General features: G+C 46.6%; 1 protein-coding gene across 2 annotated transcripts in view; it reads right to left on the bottom strand.

Annotated features, from left to right (window-relative positions):
* The window catches only part of SRGAP2 (SLIT-ROBO Rho GTPase activating protein 2), a 232,911-nt gene extending 214,558 nt beyond the window's left edge, over positions 1-18,353 (bottom strand). For both annotated transcript variants that reach the window (XM_044671582.1, XM_044671583.1), the window contains exon 1: positions 17,827-18,353. In XM_044671582.1, the coding sequence (XP_044527517.1) occupies positions 17,827-17,893 (67 nt within the window). In that variant the 5' untranslated portion in view covers positions 17,894-18,353. The remainder of the gene's footprint in view (positions 1-17,826) is intronic.
* Between the last annotated feature and the right edge of the window lie 797 nt (positions 18,354-19,150).

Below are 19,150 nucleotides of genomic sequence, written 5' to 3'. Positions count from 1 at the left end.
CAGCCTTTCCCACTGCGGCCAGCCGCCTCTCCGGTGCACTGGCAGCTCCTCTAGGGCACGTGCGTGCCAGCCTCCAAGGGAGGCACACGGGGGAGGGGGGGCTTTGGCAGACTCTCCGTCCAGGCTCCCCGCAGCTTTGCCCAGAGCCTCCGAGAGCGGGCAGGAAGGAAGCTCGGCCATGGACACTGTCCTGCCAGGCCCCAGCAGCACCGCGCGCCGAGGAGACAACGTCCTCGTCCTCCTCAGCTGGAGGCACTGAAGAGGGAGCATTTCCACAGGCTGGCCTCGCTTCCCTTCCTGCTCAGCCTCGGGCACTGGGCAGCCTCGCGTGGGTGGGGCTTCTTCCCGACAGCGCCCACGTTTCTGAAGCCGGCCCCCCATCAGCCTCTGCTCCCGCCGCTCGAGCCTCCCATCCAATCTCGAGATCAACCCCATAGCGCGTGTTTATTGAGCGCCCGGTACGTGGCAGGTGACTGTGCGGGGCACTGAAAGCACACACACAGGACGGGTAAAATGTGCTCAGAAAAATCTGTCCTGGGAGGGCTTTCTGGCCAAGATGGTGGCAAGAGGTGGAGAGCGGGGGAGCAAAGCCAAGCAAAGCCTAGGATGGGAATGAAAGAGTGAGACGGAGTTGGTGGGTGGTCTATTTTGGCTGGAAATAAAGGATGTGGGGGCCACTAGGAAGCAAACTGGATAGAACGTCAGGCCTGGAGATGCTGGGTTCCATCTGGCCTCAGACACTTAACTAGCTGTGTGACCCTGGGTAAGTCACTTAACTCCCCCATTGCCTAGCCTTTGCCACTCTTCTGCCTTAGAATTAATACTAAGGGGGGCAACTGGGTGGCTCAGTGGATTTGAGAGCCAGGCCTAGAGAGGGCTGCTAGAAAGCAAACTGGATAGAACACCAGGCCTGGAGATGCTGGGTCCAAATGTGGCCTCAGACCCTTCTAAGCTAGGTGACCCTGGGCAAGTCACTGAACCCCCATGGCCTAGCCCTTACTGCTCTTCTGCCTTGGAGCCAATACCCAGTAGTGATTCTAAGACAGACGGTGAGGGTTTAAAAAAATTAATACTAAGAGAGAGGCAGTATGGGTTAAAAAAAAAGACAGTAAAGGATGTGAAGGGGGATCCTTGGGAGTCGGATGATGGGTGCTCCGAAGGGCAAGGTTGGGATCGTGACCTTATTTCTTGGGTAACAAACAGGTTCTTGGCCAAGGTCAGCAGACCCGTATCTGTGGAACAATGGACAGGGCAGAATGGAGGAGAGCATCGAGGGGGGAAGCGGGGAGATGAAAGGATGGAGAAGACGAGACAAAGGACCCGGCCAGGAGACTCCTAGAATGATCCAGGGCCAAAGAGTGGGGCGAGGGGGCCGAGTCCTCTGCGCTTTGTTCAGGACAGCGGCCTTCTCGGGGCTCTCCCGTACCCCTTAGGACGGCACCGAGACTGGGGGTCGTGGTTTTTATCGCTGTTATGGTTGTGCCCTGTCTAAACCCGAACCTCCTGTCCCAGAATCATTCTCGGGCAGAATGGCTGGGAAGTCGCCCCTACCTAGCTGCCCCGGCGGTTGTTGTTTAAGAGCAGTCTCCTCAGGAGGCAGAACCAATGGAGCCTCTCCAAAGGCACCAGGCGGGCTTGGAGAGGCTCAATGCCCCAACAGCCTGGGAATGGCCCGGCACGCGGCGATGGCCAAGGCCTTTGGCCAAGGGGACGAGGGGAAGGCGGATGCCATTATCGGAAAGTGAACAATTCAGTAGCGCGACAGGGAAGCTGGGCAGTGCCAAGCAGAAGAGAACAAGCGGGCATCCCGCTTTCCAGTTTACCGACGTGTTGCTGTCACTTTACAGACGAGGGACGTTTATCGTGCGGATCTAGGGTGCCTCCTGACAACCCCCCGGCTGCCCCAGGAACTGCTTTTTGGCTCTCGGCTTTGTCCGGCGCCTATGTGGCCTCTAGAAAGGCAGGCACAGAGTGACAGGGACAAGGAGGACGGGCTCTCCTGGCATCCCTTCCTTTGTCTTCCCACTCTCTCACCCTCGGAGTCATCATTACACTAGGTCTCCCAGCCTCTACCTCTCATAAATCCTCTAGCCTCTAAATCCCACTGATGGCATGCCAGCACCAAATTAACCTTTAAAAATAGCTTCTAGGGGGCACCTGGGTGGCTCACTGGATGGAGATGGAAGGTCCTGGGTTCAGATCTGGCCTCAGGCATTTCCTCACTGTATGCCCCTAGGCAAGTCACTTAATTCCCATTGCCTAGCCCTTACTGCTCTTCTGCCTTAGAACCAATAAGGCAGAAGGTAAGGGTTTTACTAAAAAAATAACATTTTTTAATAGTTTCTATCTGGGCGGTGAGGTGGCTCAGTGCATTGAGAGCCAGGCCTAGAGTCAGGAGGACATGGGTTCAAATCTGACCTCAAGCACTTCCTAGCTGTGTGATTCTGCGTTAGTCACCTAAACCCCACTGCCTAGCCCTTGCGGCTATTCTGTCTTAAGAGTTGCTAAAACACAAAATAATGGTTAAAAAAGGAAAAAGAAGAGCTTTTATCACGCCATGTATCTGCTCAGACACCTCCAATGGCTTCCCAGTGCCCAGACAACAGAAGCCAAACTCAAGCACCTATTCTTGCCACTCTGCCTACTTTTCCAACCTCCTCTCCCATAACTCCCAGCCCCCAAATCAGACCCTTGGCAGGGCCTGTCCCTCGCCCAGCATCCCTTCTCTCATAGGGCCAAGGGCTCAGGACCTCTTCCCAGGGCAGCCCAGCCTACCTTGAGACACTGGCATGCTTAAGAAATGTTTTCTTCCACTAAACCTAAACAGGCTTCTCTGAAACTTTCACTCTTTGCTCCTGGTTCCATCCTCTAAGGCCACGTGGATGAGGTCTACTCACTCTTCCTCAAAGCCAGCCCTTAAAGCACTTGAAGACAAAAATAGAATATGCTCCCAAAGATTTGAAAATGGTCGAACAAACGCTGGAATGCGAACAGAATGCAAGATTGCTGTGCCAAAGGAATGCTAACAAACAACCTTGAGTAGGAGATGGAGAGCTGAACCCTAGAGAAAGGAAGGTTCAAGACCTGCCTCCTTCCCAACATCCTGGGCAATTCTCTAAGACAAAATACATTTCAGCACAATTGCCCATCTGCATTGGCAAAGGAGGCAGTTAGGTGACTAGAGTGCCAAGCCTAGAGAAGGGAGGTCCTGGGTTCAAATCTAGTCTTAGACTCTTTCTAGCTGTGTGACCCTAGGCAAGTTACTTAACCTCCACTTCCTGGTCCTTAAGGCTCTTCCCTCTTAGAATTAATACTAAGACAGAAGGTAAGGGTTTAAGAAAAAAAATCACAGGGCTAGATGGACTGATTGACTGTAAAGGGACTGTTTGTAGGAAAGAGTAAGAATTAGAAAAGCAAAGCCCAAAGAAACATGTACATAATGGCCAGAATGATAAAAGTAAAGCTAAGGAGGATAACAGAGAATTCTGATCAAATATAAATCAACATCAGTATTTTAGCACCAAGGCTAAACAACATATTTTTCTGTCTCAATAATCAATAAACTAATTGTTTGGGGGGGAATGTGATTTTTTTGTAAAGGACTTTTGGGGGCATTTGTAAAAAAGTTGTATATAAAAGCAAAATATATCAAATGCACAATTTTTAAAGTTAAAAAAAAAAAACAACCTATCAGATTCTACTTCCATCTTCACATCCCCAGACCAGATCCTATGAACCTAAAGAATGTCCCCATCCTGGATTACTTCTCTAAAATGTTCAGCTTATTCTCATTCTTACTTTTCTTTTTAAACTATTACTTTCTGTCCTAGTAACAACTGAGACAAAAGGGCAAAGGCTAGGCAATTAGGGTTAAGTGACCACATGGAGGTGATTGAAGCCAGAATAGAACCCAAGTCCTCTTGAGCCCAGGACTGACACTATCCACAGAGCCACCTTGCTGCCCCTAACAATATCCTTCTTAAAATGTGGTCGTCCCTAGAACTGAACACAATCTTCTGGCTGTGCTCTGACGAGGCAGCTCAGGGCTACCATTTCTGCTGGTTTGAAACACAGGCCTTCTTCACAGAGCCTGAGATCCCATTAGTTACTTTGGGAACCCCATTGCTATTGACTCATTTTGATATCACAGTCCACTACAACTCCCAGATCTTCTTCAGAAGCCACTGGTGAAGCTGATTTTTGCGACTCTAAATGCGAGATTATATTTAGCCCTTAAATTTCATCTCCTAAGATTTAGCCAGTGTTCTAGCCAACTGACATCCTTTTGAATCTAGACGTTTGTCATCCAACACGTTGGCTATCTTATTTCTGTTAGCCATCTATGTCTTCGTCCACATCACTGAAAAAGAGAGAAGAGCAGATCCCTGTGGCAACACAGCCAAGTCGCCTTCAATGCATCAAGGACTATTCTTTGAGGACAATCATTCAACCAGTTCCCAAGCCCACTGGACTGGACTGTCTTCTAGTCCAGATCTCTTTATCCTGCCCACGAAGCTAAAAAGATTATCAAATGCTTTGATAAAACCTAGGTGAAATTTTCTTTTGTCATGGACCCCTTTGGCAACATAATGAAGCCCATGGGCCCCTTCTCAGAATAAAGCTTTAAAATGCATGAAATATGCAACTATACAGAAGTAGTCATCAAAATTCTGAAAAGCAGGTCCCTAGATCCCAGGTTAAGAAGCTCTAAAATACCTCTGGCAGACGTACATACATTCAAAAAGAGAAACCAGGCTATCCTGGCACGGCCTTTTCTGCACGCGGCAGCTCTGGCATTCTGGGATCACTGCTTTTTTTCTAGATTTCTACTCTCCTTCCCTTTGATATTACATTCTAGAATGCTTGCTAGGAACAGAAGCTGGGTTCACCGACCCAGTATTCACAGGCTCTGCCCTCTTCCCTTTTGGGGAACCCAGACAGCACTTGCTCGGGGCACCGTGTCCTTCAGAGACCACTGACGATAGATTCGCAGCCACGTGGGCCAGGCCTATGGGTGCTCCTCTGCCCCCGGGCCTGGCAGTCCCCTCTGGAAACTCCGCCTCAGAGAGGATGTCCGAGAGGTCTGTGGAAGTGAAGGGCACCGGGGGCAGCTGGTTCTGTAGATGAAGTGCGGAGCCCAAGAAGGGAGGAGACGGTGGCAGCGAGGACTTGGGCGGGGCTTCTCAGACTCCCAGAAGGTGAAGATGCACAGAAGGTGAGAGCTCTGCCATCCGGGCCACGGGCACTCCGCTCTGCTGGGCCTCCGTTTCCTCCTCTGTAAAATCAGGCCGAGACGACTCGGAGGTCTGGGTTCGGGACGGTATCCTCCGAGAGCTTCCCTCCAACACAGCGCACAGCACAGGCTCACAACAGCTGCTCCGTCCACACTTCTTAATGAATGGAGACGTCCCGCGGAACACGGGTCACCGGTCTGGAGGCCGGCGCGGGCTGCCCACCTTCTCCTGCTTGTCTCCGGGGGACCTCAGCGCATCCTCAGCCCACAGTGCTGGCCAGTGCAGGATGGGCTATTGGGAGGTCTGGAAGGTACGCCGGGCAGGCCCTATCCTGGGACGGGACGTCTGCAGCAGGCCGTCCCACGCACGCGAGGACGCAGCCACGCAGGAAGGGGCAGGGAACCGAGGCAGAGAGCGGCCACGGGGAAGGGCACCACGGTGGCCAGGAGCCAAGCCCTTGGGCTGGCTGGGAGAAAAGAATGTCATCAGGAACTAGCCGCCCCCATCGGTCCCCTCCCAAGCTCCGTCCGCTGACTGGAAATCTAAGTGCCGGGGTGTGGTAGCAACAGCTGCCGAAATCGTCACCTTTCCTTTTCTGTCCCTTCACTAACAGCTTACAAAATTGTAGGTCAATGGAGAAGGAGACCTAGAGAGGTCTCAACTCCACAGACATCTAGTAAAAGTCTCAAGAATTTTAGGAAAACAACTGACAATCCCATTTCTGGAATGATTTTTTGCTCACAAAATGTTTATAAGATGGCAGAATATAGGATCACTTTTCCACATTAGATTTGGAGTCAGAAGACCTGAATTTAAACTCAGTTTTTTGCCTTTGGGACAAAGTCTTTAACCTTCCTGCCTTCCGTTTTTTGATCTATAAGATCAAAGTGGGCAAAAAAAGATAGTCTTGGGGAGGAGTAGGTGGCTCAATGGCCAGGCCTAGAGAAAGGAGGTCCTGGGTCCAAATCTGACCTCAAACACTTCCTAGCTAGGTGACTAGACAAGTCACTTAATCCCCATTCCTAGCCCTTACCCTCTTGTCTTGGAATCAATTCACAGTATTGATTCCAAGGCAGAAGGTGAGGGTTTCAAAAAAAAAGAAAAAGAAAAAGTTTGTCTCCAAAGTCCCTTAATCCCAGTTTGGGAATTCTCTGACTCCTCAGACATTTTACGTGGGTATGTGAAAGGGGTTCCCATGCCCTGCAGACAATGCCAACTCCTCTACTCCCACTCCAAATAGTTTTCGAGCCCAAGAAAGCACAAACAGTGATTTTCTGCTCCTTATGTTATCGAGTAATTTCTCGAATTCTTCCCCCATGACACATGCCAGGCTTATCTGCCATCTCTGCAGGCCACATAGCCCCGCTTTCACGTCATGCCCACTGTGCCTCTAGGACACAAGATCGCTCCCAAGTAACTGGGGCTCTCACAAACATGAGATCGTTTTACATTAAGGTTTGCAGGAATGTGGCTGGAGGAGGCTATGGGGAGGGCGGTTTGGGATCCCGGGCTTAAAAATGAAGGTTCTGTTTCTGCTCCATCAATCATTAACTCTTTTGCTTCTGAATGCAGAATAGCGAACATTTTTGGCCGAGGAGCGCTGCGTCCCGGGCCCGAGGGACAGAAGACAAACACTGGACAAGCACGCTTTGGCCCCCAGAAGGGCCCGTGCTTAGGAGAGCTGGAATGGTGTGGGAGACAGATCTGCATTCTGTAGGCAAAGGGGAAGGCAAGAGGGCAATGGAAGACTCTGTGGCCTGTGGAAAGGCCGGAGGGCTGGCGGGGTCGGCCACCCGAGCTTTCATCTAGGAGAGGATGCTGAGAAGAGCCTCAGACCGGCCTGATGGGGAACTTCATTAATCAAAGGAGCAGATAAAATCGACAGCAAATGCTGACAGGGCAAAGCTGGGATAACTTACATCATGGCGCATCAGAGAGTAAACGCGGAGATGCAGAGATAGACGGAGCACAAGCAGGAGCGCCGCTGGGCCTCTGGCCGGGCGCAGAACCCCTCTGTGCAGGGGGCACGTGCGTCTGAAGGCAGGCACAGAGGCAGGCGTTTATACAGTCTACATAGTAGTGGGGAATGCACAACAGTATACAACCTATATTATTATATCTGCAGCATATATTCTGTATATTTATCTATAGTATTCTATCTATACTACAGCCACCTACTTCCCCAGATAGATAGATGTGGATATAACTCTAGGATAGGCTAAAGTGGCTCTGTGAAGAAAGTATCAGATCTGGCCTCAAGATGACCTGAGTTCAAATCCAGCCTCAGATAGTAGTTGGGGCAAGTCGCTTTACTCTGTTTGCCTCAGTTTCCTGATCTGTAAAATGAGCTGGAGAGGGAAAGGGCAAACCACTCCAGTGTCTTTGTTGAGAAAAGCCCAAATGGGGTCAAGAAGGGATAAGAAATGTCTTTCTCTAAAACTATATATTGCTATATAACTCTGAACCTGCAATGGGTAGAGGGAACTCCCAATGAGAAAATCATTTACTAATGGTGATCTGCACTTTTTAGGCTTAGAAAACTGGCAAGAGCATTAAGGAACTTTAGTAACCCGATCAGGATCACAAAGTCAACATGCGTCAGAAGCAATCGAAACCATCCCAACTGGCAAAACATGTATAATAAGATAGCATATAGACACACACACACAGTGGTCCGGGCATACATATAATGAGTAAATACAGAGAGCTGGACCTGGTGTCAGGAAGATCTGAGTTCAAATCCAGACTCATAAATGTCTTAGTCATATGACCATGGACAAATAACTTTACCTCTTTATGCTTCAGTTGCTTCATCTGTAAAAATGAGGATAACGGGGGCAGCTGGGTAGCTCAGCAGATTGAGAGCCAGGCCTACAGACAGTCTGGCCTCAGACACTTCCTAGCTGTGTGACCCTAGGCAAGTCACTTGACTCCCATTGCCTAGCCCTTACCACTCTTCTGCCTTAGAACCAATATACAGTATTGATTCTAAGATGGAAGGCAAGGGTTTAAAAAAAAGAGAGAGAAGATAATAACAGCATCTACCTCTCAGAGTTGTTATGAAGATAAAATGAGAAATAATATTTACAAAGTGATTTGCAAACCTTAAGCCACGATATAAATGTTAGCTATTATTATTACCACTGTTGCTGTTGTTATTATTACTGGATCTATAATTTCAAGGTACTCATTTAGATGCAAAACAAAGACTTTTACCTAACCTTTTTATTCCTTGAAAATAAAAGCAAATATCCAACAATTAGTGGGTATTAGGGTAAGTCCTCACAATTCAAAAAGAAGCTACTTAGGGTAGGGAAATGATAGGATCATAGATTTAGGGGCAGAAGGATCCTAAAAGTCATCTGGTTCAATGCTGATATCTTACAGATAAAGAGCCTGAGGCCCAGAAATTCCATAATTTGCCCAAAGTTTCACAACCATTAAGTAGAAGAATCTGGATTCAAATTCAAGACTCTAAATCCAAAGCTCTTTCTTCTGTACCAGGCTTTCAGAATTTTCTGGAATAGTCCCAATTTTGGGAAAATAATTGTGTCTTCTTTATTAACAAAGCTTGGAAAAGGAAGACTCAGAGTAGAGTTCCTAGACAGGCAGGGCTTCACAAGTTATAACATAATGTTTACTCATGCATTATTGTTGGAGTTGTGAACTGATCCAACTATTCTGGAGGGCAGTTTAGAACTTATGTTCCAAAGTGCCTACCCTGTGATACTATAATACCACTACTGGGTCTGTATACCAAAGAAATCGTAAAATAGGAGAAAGAACATACATGTAGAAAAATATTTATAGCAGCTCTTTTTGTGGTGGCAAATATAGGAAATTGAGGGGATGTCCATCCATTGAGGAAATTTCGGCTGTGATGGAATACTATCCTGCAATAATAGCATCCTGCTATGATAAGTAGGATGATTTCATAAAAAGCTGGAAAGTCTGCTTGAACTGATGCACAGCAAAATAAGCAGAACCAGGAGAACATTGTATGCAGTAACGGCAATATTGTACAATGATCAACTGAAAATTTGGCTACTCTCAGAAATCCAATGATTTGGGACAAGTCTTATGACAATGCATGCTATCTACCTCCAGAGAAAGAACTGGAGTCAGTCTATTTACAGTCTTATTTTGGGGCCTTGGTTCTTTATGAGTATTCTTTTACAACAATGACCAATATGGAAGTATGTTTTCCATGATAATATATGTATAATCCAGATCAAATTGCTTATCATCTCTGAGAAGGGGGAGGGAAGAGAGGGAGAGAGACAATTTGAATTTTATAATTCTGAAAAATGTATGTTGATGAAACATGTAACTATGGGAAAATACTAAAAATAAAAAATATTTTAAAAATGTATTTTGAAAATTGTCCACAATTATGTCATCATATTAGTAGACCTTCCTGGTAATTGAAAAGGAACTATAAGCCAAGATGCTATCACTACACTTTTAAGGAGGACCTCAAACCACATCTCCCATCAAACAAGAAGTCATCCAGATCTCCCTCCTCTGTCAACTCTTCAATCCCACTACAGTGACTAGTGCCTTCCCTCAATTTATTCTGTCATTCTCTTATTTGTACTTAGCTGTTTGTCTATTTGTCTCCCCCATTTGACTATGAGCTCCCTGAGGGCAGGAACTGGCTTTTGCATTTCTGTCTCTAATGCTTAACACAATGCCTGGCACATAGTTGACACAATAAATGTTTATTGACTGATTAGAGGGATTTAGGTTAAAATTTGTGCCAACTCCATTGCTCCAACAACTCTATTCCCCACTAGAAATGGCTAAAAATATAAATCCCATTTCTTTACCTCTCAAAAAAAATTATAATCTCATTTCCTTTTTTTCCCATTTTAATTCAAGCCCTGAACATAAAACAGCTACAATACAATGAGCTGTACTCATTCTTCCTTCTGTGAGCCATCCAAAAGGACAAGAGCAAGCAAACAATTAATAGGAGATTATTTTCACTCAGAGGACAGTGGAAAGGCTCATAATGGGTGAGTATGAGTAGGCTGCAACACATAAAGGAACACTGAAGAACCCAGAGTACACTCAAGAAAGAAGATGACTTGGTCACATGTTGGGAGCAAAGGATAATCTATACAGAGCCAGAGTTAAGAGAAGGTCAAGAGACAAAGGCCTCTAGCATATTGGGAGGACCCTTCATGGTTAACTTATGGAGCAGAGTTTCACAAGATGGGCAGGTACTGAGGGGTTACAAACTGCATTTGCACAGAACAACCACATTAATGAGATCACAGAGTCATTTGAGTATTGAGAAATTTTTTTTTGACCTCATAATTCACTGTACTAACTAGAAAGCTAAAGTTTAACATCATTATTCTAATCTCAGCAACAAAGGTCATCCTGCCAGCATCCCAGGGACTCAGTTATAACTCCACCTTGGGGTCAGTCAAATAACTAATCCTGGTTTCTGAGTGGACAGTTCTCCATAACACCAGGTCAGCGTTCCCACTAGGAGATCAAGGTGCATTGCCAACCTGGTGGGTGTCCCCTCACTGTGGATGGCCAGTATTCACAGGGAGAACCCACCTCTACTCTGCTCGGATGGTCCTATAAGCATACTTCCACAGCTATTCAGAGTTTGAGTCACTCCATTTCCCAAAATATACTGGGAACTCCTGTCATGAACCCCTGGTGGTAGTCAATTAATATAAAGACTTCCAAATGGAGAGGAATTGAGATTCGTGGAAAGATCACAGAACTAGAAATTGACCTCTCCGGTGGTCAGTTTCCAAAGGAATCTCTTTGGACAAGGGCACTCCTCGAGTCCTTTTCAGCTCTTAGAGGCTCTGAATTTGAGGCAAGCTCAACATCATCATCATCAAATGATAGACCCAGATGAATCAGTTAGAGGTGACTTAGACATTTGGAAAAATTCACTAAATGTTTTGAGAATCAGGGTACCATTTGGATTTTATGAAATGTATTGAAAAGCTAGTCCTGTAGCCTGAGAGAGCACCTTCCAATATGTCCCAGAAAGTACAGTTTAATCATCTCACAAGAGATGGGTCAGGGCCCATCCCTGCACACTTGACTATTGGAAGAAATGGTTGCCAACCATTTGTAAACAGGATGTATTTTCTAAGGCTCCTGGGTCCTGTCCTGGTATGTCATGTCCAAACCACACGTGCTCTTTATTTTCTCTCTCGATTTGGCTTTTTCTGTAACCTGGGCCATGCCAGCTAACCACAGACAAGAAGAGCATCTTCTCCCCAGGGAAAGCAGACCCCACCCATCATACCATGACTTTAAACCAACCATCTGAGGTCTGCAATGCATCAACATGAACTATGTTCCAGGACTTTTTGAACATTTAGTACAATTTTAGGCAAAGAGAGGGGAAGAAAAAAAGATGGCCTTTTTCCTGGCAGATGGCATCCTAAAATAACCACAAAGATGGAAGAGCCTCACTGCCCAGCTGTTTCTCCTTCCTTAAGGACATGCACGTTTCAAGTCCAGAGCCATCCATTCCTGAGGACAAGGTGGAGGCCCTGCAGGAGCAAGTGACTAGAAGAACCAAAGGGGAAAACTCTCAGCTTGGTCACTTTCCACCTCTCACATGCCCATCATGGAAGCTGGAGCTGCTCCCAATCAGGCAGCAGCTACCCAGCCTTACAGAGGGGGAATTAGCAACAGTTCTTTTTTCTGGCTACCCCTCATTTATCCCTGATCAAAACTGGCTTAAACAGATCCATTTCACTTGAAAAATCTACTGAAAGGGGCAGACCAAAATGTAGGCTTTGCATTTTGCCTCATCTACAGAAAGTTTTTGGCCATTTAAAGTGCTATTGGAAATGGTACAATTCATATTTTTTTCTTGCTTTCAAAAGTCAGATGAGTGTCTCAGGGCCTATGATCAGTTCTAAAGTTTAGATCTACCTTGCCTCAGGAGCCTGCAAATCAATGCTCCCAACTTCTGATAAAAGCAAGGAGAGATTTTTAAGTCTACCATCCATGAGGGGCCCTCTCTGGGATTTCATCCCAATTCACAGCACAGACAGACACATCCAACCTTAGCACAGATTCATTCATCAACATTGATCTAGCCCAGCTTTAGCCTAAGGTGCTAGAGAGTCAGAGTTGGACCAATCTTGGTCCTAGCCCTCATTTACACTCTAAATAAAGAGAATTAAAATGTAGTAAATCTCTTTAATATTAAGAGTATGCAAAAAAGGCTTGCCTTGGAAACATTAGCTATGAAACCCAGGCAGTGCCCCCAGGCAGTTCTCAAAGAACAGAAGAGGAGGTGCAGATGTGCACAAGGAGTTTCCTCTGGTGTAGTTCCCTAAGCCAATGAAGACCCAGCCCCAGCCCCAAAGAGAAAAGTATGTGGTCAGTGCCACAGGTATGGCATAAACCATAACCCCACAGGGGTAGGGCCTGGAGATTATCACTTGTGGTTAGGGTAGTTGATCAAGCAAAATACTGTAGAAAAGGGATTGGGGGATATATGGGCTTTGGTAAGTAAAATGCCACCTGGCAAAGGCTTTGCCGGCAGGCACTATAGGTAAGAAGACTGAATGAGCAAAGGAAGAAGGATGTGTTCTGGGAAATGATCTAAGTATAGAGTTCAAAAAGAGAAGAAATCAACGCTGAGATTGGAAAGATATACTGAAGCCACAGTATGGAAGACCTTTGCCAGGCTAAAGCGATATGGGGGAAGGAAACCAGTTAAAAGGAAAGGCAAATTAGATCTATAACTCTCCCCTCCACAAAACACAAACAACTCAGGTCACAGTTCAGATACTAGAGAAGAAATCCAATAGATTGAGGGTTAACACAATAAATACTCATAATTTCTAATACTTCTAGACATTCTTCACGTGGCAAACAGCTTGGTATTTTGGAAAGAGTGCTGGATTAGGAATAAAAGGAGATGGATTTAAATCCATCTTATTGCCATAATATTGCCACTTATTAGCTCTGTAGTTTTTATTTCCTCTCTGGGCCTCAGTTTCCTCATCTGTAAAATAAGAGTATTGAATGATCTCTAAGGTCCCTTCTAGGTCCAAACCTATGAACAGCTTTCCCCTCGTCTATAAATAAACAGCAATAGTGGAGACACAATCATTAACCCAACAGCTCTAAGAGATTGTTAGCCTTTTTTCATTTGGGTTAACCAAGTGGTCCAGGAGCCAGCCTGGACAATCTGAACCATTGTTGATTTTTTTCTTTTAAATCAAGCATTGTTGTTTTTTTTCTTTTAAATCAAGGAAATTTGCTATATTCTACCAAAAATAATTCTGGATCTACTACTTTATACTAGTAGAACATATTGATGGTCTTTTCCCCTTAAGAATGGCATAATACTAATACTTCCCCAATAAAACTCCCAAGAGACTGAAGTATACAGTAAGTAGTGAATTTACCTTAAAATGCTGGAAGAATGGAATAGAATGGAATTTCCTAGGAAGGAAGCTTAGGGGAAAGGGAGGAGGAAACAGCCAGCATCATTCATATGTAAGTCAGGGAAGGGCACTTGATACTTGCAAAACAGGGTAAAAGCAATACAATGGAATATTTGAAGCTGGACAGACGCTTAGAGATTATTTACTGCACTCCCCTCAATTTACAGATGAAAAAAATCAAGGACTGGAGAAGTAGTCATTTGTTCAAGGTCACAAAGGTTGTAAAGGAGTTTGAACCCAAGACCTCCTGAACAGAAAATCAGTAGTCTTTATCCCTCAACTACCACCAGGGCCTAGTCAGCTTAGAATGAAAGCAGACAAAAGCTGGAAAGAAATCATATTCTCTGGAGGAACAAAAGTGAATGATTTGACCAGTGTCAGCTCAAGCCATTTTAAACCAGGAAGCTTCCAGTGAAGTAGCTAAGCATGATGAGGAGGGGCCTCTGACTACTGAATGGGCTTCCCCAAAACAAGTTTCTGTTCCCATTCCCTGGAAGAACGCCCTAACTTAGAAAGGTTAAGGGCCTTGCACCATTTCCAGTCACTGCCTCTCCTTCCTCCCAAATTAGCACCCCACACCCCATGCATCCATATTTCTCCAGTAAGGTGATCAAATTACACTTACACTTACACACACACACACACACACACACACACACACACACACACACACACACACACACACTCTGCAGGCATGTCTCTCCAGTAAGGTGCCTAGCATCTGAATTGTGCTAAGTGCTTAATTTTCATCCAAGAGGAGTGCGTCTGCCTGCCTGCTGTGAGGCTCTCTCTTCCCTAGTAAAAAGATGACCAGTCCTTCAATCATTGTGGGGGGAAAATATAGCCCCAACAACATCCACTCAGCTCTTCCAGGCAAGATGTTTTACTGCTGCTTTATTACACAAACTGATTATGTTTAAAGCTCCCCGAGGAGTGGGGGCTGGGAAAAAAGGATCTTCAGCAAAGACCTCTGTTGGCATGGGCAAGAAGCAGTGGAGTCTCCTTGGGGAATTAACTTACTCAAATATCATCGATCAACAATTTGAAAACCCAAACAGAGCATGACTGAGCCCTCAACTCCATCCCTTGCCTGTAAAAAAGGGATCTGAAAGAGTTAAACTGTTCCAGGCAAAAGGGCTGAGCTTATTCTATCAAAATGCTCCAGATGGAAATCCGCAGAATTTCACTCCTCAGCTCTGTGAAGCACACACACTGTTCTCCTATAGCAAAAAAAAAAAAAAAACACACACACACACACACAAGACCCACAATGTTCTCAAGAAAAGAGATTTTTACTTCCAGGCACACAGTACAACTCTGTTTCTGACTATTCCTCCAGGAATATTTGCATTAAATGTCAATCACAAGATTTTCTGGGAGACTATAAAAACTCTATAAGTGTATGAAAAAGGAGAGGGGGGAAAGGACTCTGTTTAAAGACATGACAATGCCCTAGACTATATGAAGTTCTATTAACTCACCCAAATATTATCTTCCATCCTTGGTGATATTACCTACACCTCACAGTCTCTCAGCTCAAATCCCTGCAAAGGGACTAACACCCAAGAAACCAGGGAGCCCCAGAGGCATGGCTATGGAATTTGACCAGACACCAAAAGCCTGAATTTTACTAAAGGAATCCAAATCCCCACAAGCCAAGAAATGACTCTTGACTTTAGGAAGGAGACAAGAAGTTGGGCTGTCCTAGAGGGCAGACCCCAGCAAAACCACAAAGGGACTGATGGGCCTCAAAAGTGCTATACCTCCTCCCCTCATGGCTATAAAACCCAGGGAAGGAAGGGTGAAAAACCCAAAAAGAAAGGAGTAGCCCCCAAACGTCCATCTAGAATCTAGGATTTGAAATTCATTCTGAAGCAAGACCAAGCAGAATATAGACTAACTGTTCAATTGTAAAATCCTTGAAGACAGAAACTGTCATTAAAAAAAAAAAATTGTATTGCCAGTACTTAGCAGACTCAAGGTAGTGTTTTATGGTGAAAAAAGCACTATGCTAAGAGGCAGAAGACCTGAGTTCTAGTAGGCATTCTCCCCCTTAGCTGTGTGACCTTGAGTAAATCCCTTAATCTCTGGGCCAGTCTCCTCTTCTGCAAAATGAGGGGTTTAGCCTGGCTTATTTCTTCCAGTCCTTGGATTCTCTGATTCTATACAATGTCCAAGGGAAAAGACTGGAGGGTAGGAAAACTCTTCTGTCTGTGACAAGGTTAAATCTAAAACCTCAAAGATCCAAGCGCATTACATCATCTCTGGGAGCAGTGTTTGTAAATATGCCAGTGTTTAATTCTCTGAAACACACAGGAGAATTTCCAGAATTCCTTAACCAACTGGATCAGTAGCTAAGATGGTTCTATTAGCACCTTTCAGGCCTAAAGCTTCCCTAAAAATACTTGTGTAAAATCACTTTGCACCCTTAGTCAAATGGAGCGCTTCTGCAGAGAACCTGGAAAAGTGGAAGTTATTAACTCTACAGCAACAATTCCGAACAGGATGTGAAGGAGGGTGGGTGCTAGACCTGGGTTCAAACTGGAGGGGGGATTCCAATGAGCGGAATGCGGCCCATCTGGACAGGACACAAAGGCCAGTGGCTTATTGTTTGCAAAGAGTCAGGGCTTTTCAACTAGGATAAGAGGCCAGGACCTCACTCAATGGTAACTCACAGCCACACCCCTCCCAAGCCGGCTCCCCCAGATCCAGGGCTTAGCTTAGCTCCCTATCCCTGCAGTCAACCTACTGGGGCTTTCAGTCAATGGTTGAGAGACCTTTCAGAGCTCGCTCTAGAGGCGAGCAGAGGAGAGAAAGAGATCCCGGCATGAGGGGGAACTGCAGATTGTCCTCTCTGGTAGAAGGGATCGACTGGCTTCTCATTTCAAACCCTCTCAAGCACTGGCTGGAGGAAGGAAGGGTTACTCAGCTCTCCCTAAGTCCTCACTGTGGAAAAAAAGGTTTCCCAACATAGATCCAGGGAGAGGAGGAGGGGACACTTCCCTCTACCCTGAAACAAAGGAAAACCTAGATTTCCAGCCATGTGTTATAACATTCAAGGCCTATTTCCCATCCCCCAGCTGATGTCTCACTAGACGGGAGCCACATGGCTATCTCCAGTGACTGATTAGTCAGACAGGTTGAGTGGCCACACAAATGTAGGTTGTGTGTTCCTCATTAACAGGCAGGAATCCAGGAATGAAGGGCAGTAAGGAATCTGGGAATAAGCTACAGGAATGGGATTCACTAGTCAAGTGTATCAGTGGACTGGGGAGAACTGGCCACTTGGCCTCTCTACAAGTCCACATATTCCTTCCTATTTTGCAGGGAATAAATCAGGGCTTTAAAATAAAAAAGAAGCACAAAGGGTTAAACAAATCTATCCTCCTTTCCCTTTTCCAGAACCACCACAACCCTGGGGGATGCACAACCCAATTTTAAAGCCATGCCACCATCAGCAAATTCAGGGTCGAAGGAAGGGGAGAGGATGAAGGTGGCTTCCTTGATTTCCTCCCTCAACATAGCTGGCTGATCCTAGATGTAGCTGGGCTATCTGGGGCCAGGCAGGGATGTCTAGCTGCAGAAGATGTTCCTGGACAGTCTCTGATGCCACAGCAACTCTTACACTTGCTTTAGAATAGCTGCAGTAGAGGGGGGGAAAAACCACCCTTAGAAACCCAGCCACTGCAGAAGCTTTCCAAATAGAACACCTCTGGGTTGTCTTTCCCAGGCTCGGTTAATCTTCGGCCTGTGAAATGCATTTTCGAACACCTGTCAGATTTCAATCATCCAAAAGACCCAAACCCAGAAGGAGATTGCCTCTTTTATTCTTCCAAACACAGCGTCCCCTTCCCCCCATGCTAGCTAGTCAAGGTAAGGGGGCCCCTCTGGGAAATCTCCATTAGAGCTTGTGGTCCCTAGCCCTGCCAGCCAAAGTGGGTGCCCACCCTCCGAGGCCCCTCACCCCCACAGTCCTCTCCTCTGAATAAAAACTCCCCCACCTGCTCCATGGAAGGAAACGAAACCTTCCCAGAGAGCCACAATAGAGTATATTTAAATTGGGGTATATGTGTGTGGATACAGACAACCGCGGAGGCAAAGATTTGTCTATAAGTGCAGTTATTTTAGAAATTGCCTACCTTTGACCTGAGTATCGTATTCTGCTATGATCTCCTTATCCTTTTTGAATTTAGCTGGAGACGTCATGTTTCCTTCTTGAATTAGCTCCCGAATGGATAGATCCACCCAAAAAAAAAAAAAAATCGGACCACTCAAATTAAAATCCCCGAAATTTCCTCTTCGGAGGGCCGATGGGTCTCCCGGCAGAATCCAGCGCTCCGCCGAGCCTCAGTCCGTAGGAAGGCTGCCGGCTGGGGAGGCAGCTAGCGGCCAGCGCGGCGGGAACATGCAGATGTTGGGGGTGGTGGGGGCCGGGGCGGAGCAGCGGCTTCTGTTTCCTAGGGTTGAGCCCGGAGCCGGAGCCGCATCAGCATCAGCATCAGCCAGGGGAGCCGCAGCGCGGGGAGGCTGTCCTGGGGACTGACATCAACGACACAGGCAGGGAGTGGAAGTCCTTCCGCACAACAACATGGTGTGGGGGTGTGGGGCTGTGTGCGCCTGACAGTGTCAGTGTCAGTGCTAGGGTGTGGGTGTGTATCTGGGCGTGTGTCTGTGTGTGTCTGTCTGTATGTGTCTGTATGTGTGTATGTATGGGGGGGGGGGGGGAGTGCTGGTTGGATGGTGGCTTCTTGTTGTGTTTTGTTTTACGGGCTCCTGAGATGATGCAAATCAAATCCCAAAAGGGAGCGGCAGCAATGCAGGATCGGAAGTCGTTTTCTTCGGTTCACTTGTCTGTAAATGCAGGAAAAGGGGGTGGGGGTGGGAAAAGGATGGAGAAGGGGGGAAATCAGCCAGAGTGCAGATACCAATACGCAGGCTGGGGGAGGCTACATCTTCCTGAGCTAGGGACGGCTAGGGATCTCGAGCTCCATTCACCTCCACAAAACCCTCCTGGGGTGGACTGGTGGGAAGTGCAGCAAGGTCAAGAGAAAGGGGAAGCTCCCTCTGAATTTAAAGAGGCAAAATCACTTCAAAGCATCGACAGGAGCCGGGGGAGGGGAGCTGCAGAGAGGCTCAGCCTGAGCCACTAAACTGCAGCAAGCCACCCACCCCACCCGCCTCAAATCTGGTCAAACCAGGGCAATGCCCAGTCCCAGTCAAAGCCTTCCAGATCTAGACCTAGGAAGCTCCTCGAGGACACGGTGGCCCGTGTACCCCGCCCCAACCCCAATATTTCCCCTAGACATCAAAGGGTGATCAAAAGGCTGAGGCTGGGGGGAGGGGGGTGCGGATGCAGTTCCCAGCAGGGACAAGCTACTAGCGCACAACTTTTCCTCTCCTTCCTCCTCCTTGTTTTGTTTTTGGTTACTAGCTTCCCTTGGCAGCAAATGTAAAGGGCGGGGG

The sequence above is a fragment of the Gracilinanus agilis genome, chromosome 4 (assembly GCF_016433145.1).
Source record: "Gracilinanus agilis isolate LMUSP501 chromosome 4, AgileGrace, whole genome shotgun sequence".
Classification (NCBI taxonomy): Eukaryota; Metazoa; Chordata; class Mammalia; order Didelphimorphia; family Didelphidae; genus Gracilinanus; species Gracilinanus agilis.
Note: the sequence above shows the minus strand (reverse complement) of the source record. Positions and strands in the feature narration are given on the sequence as shown.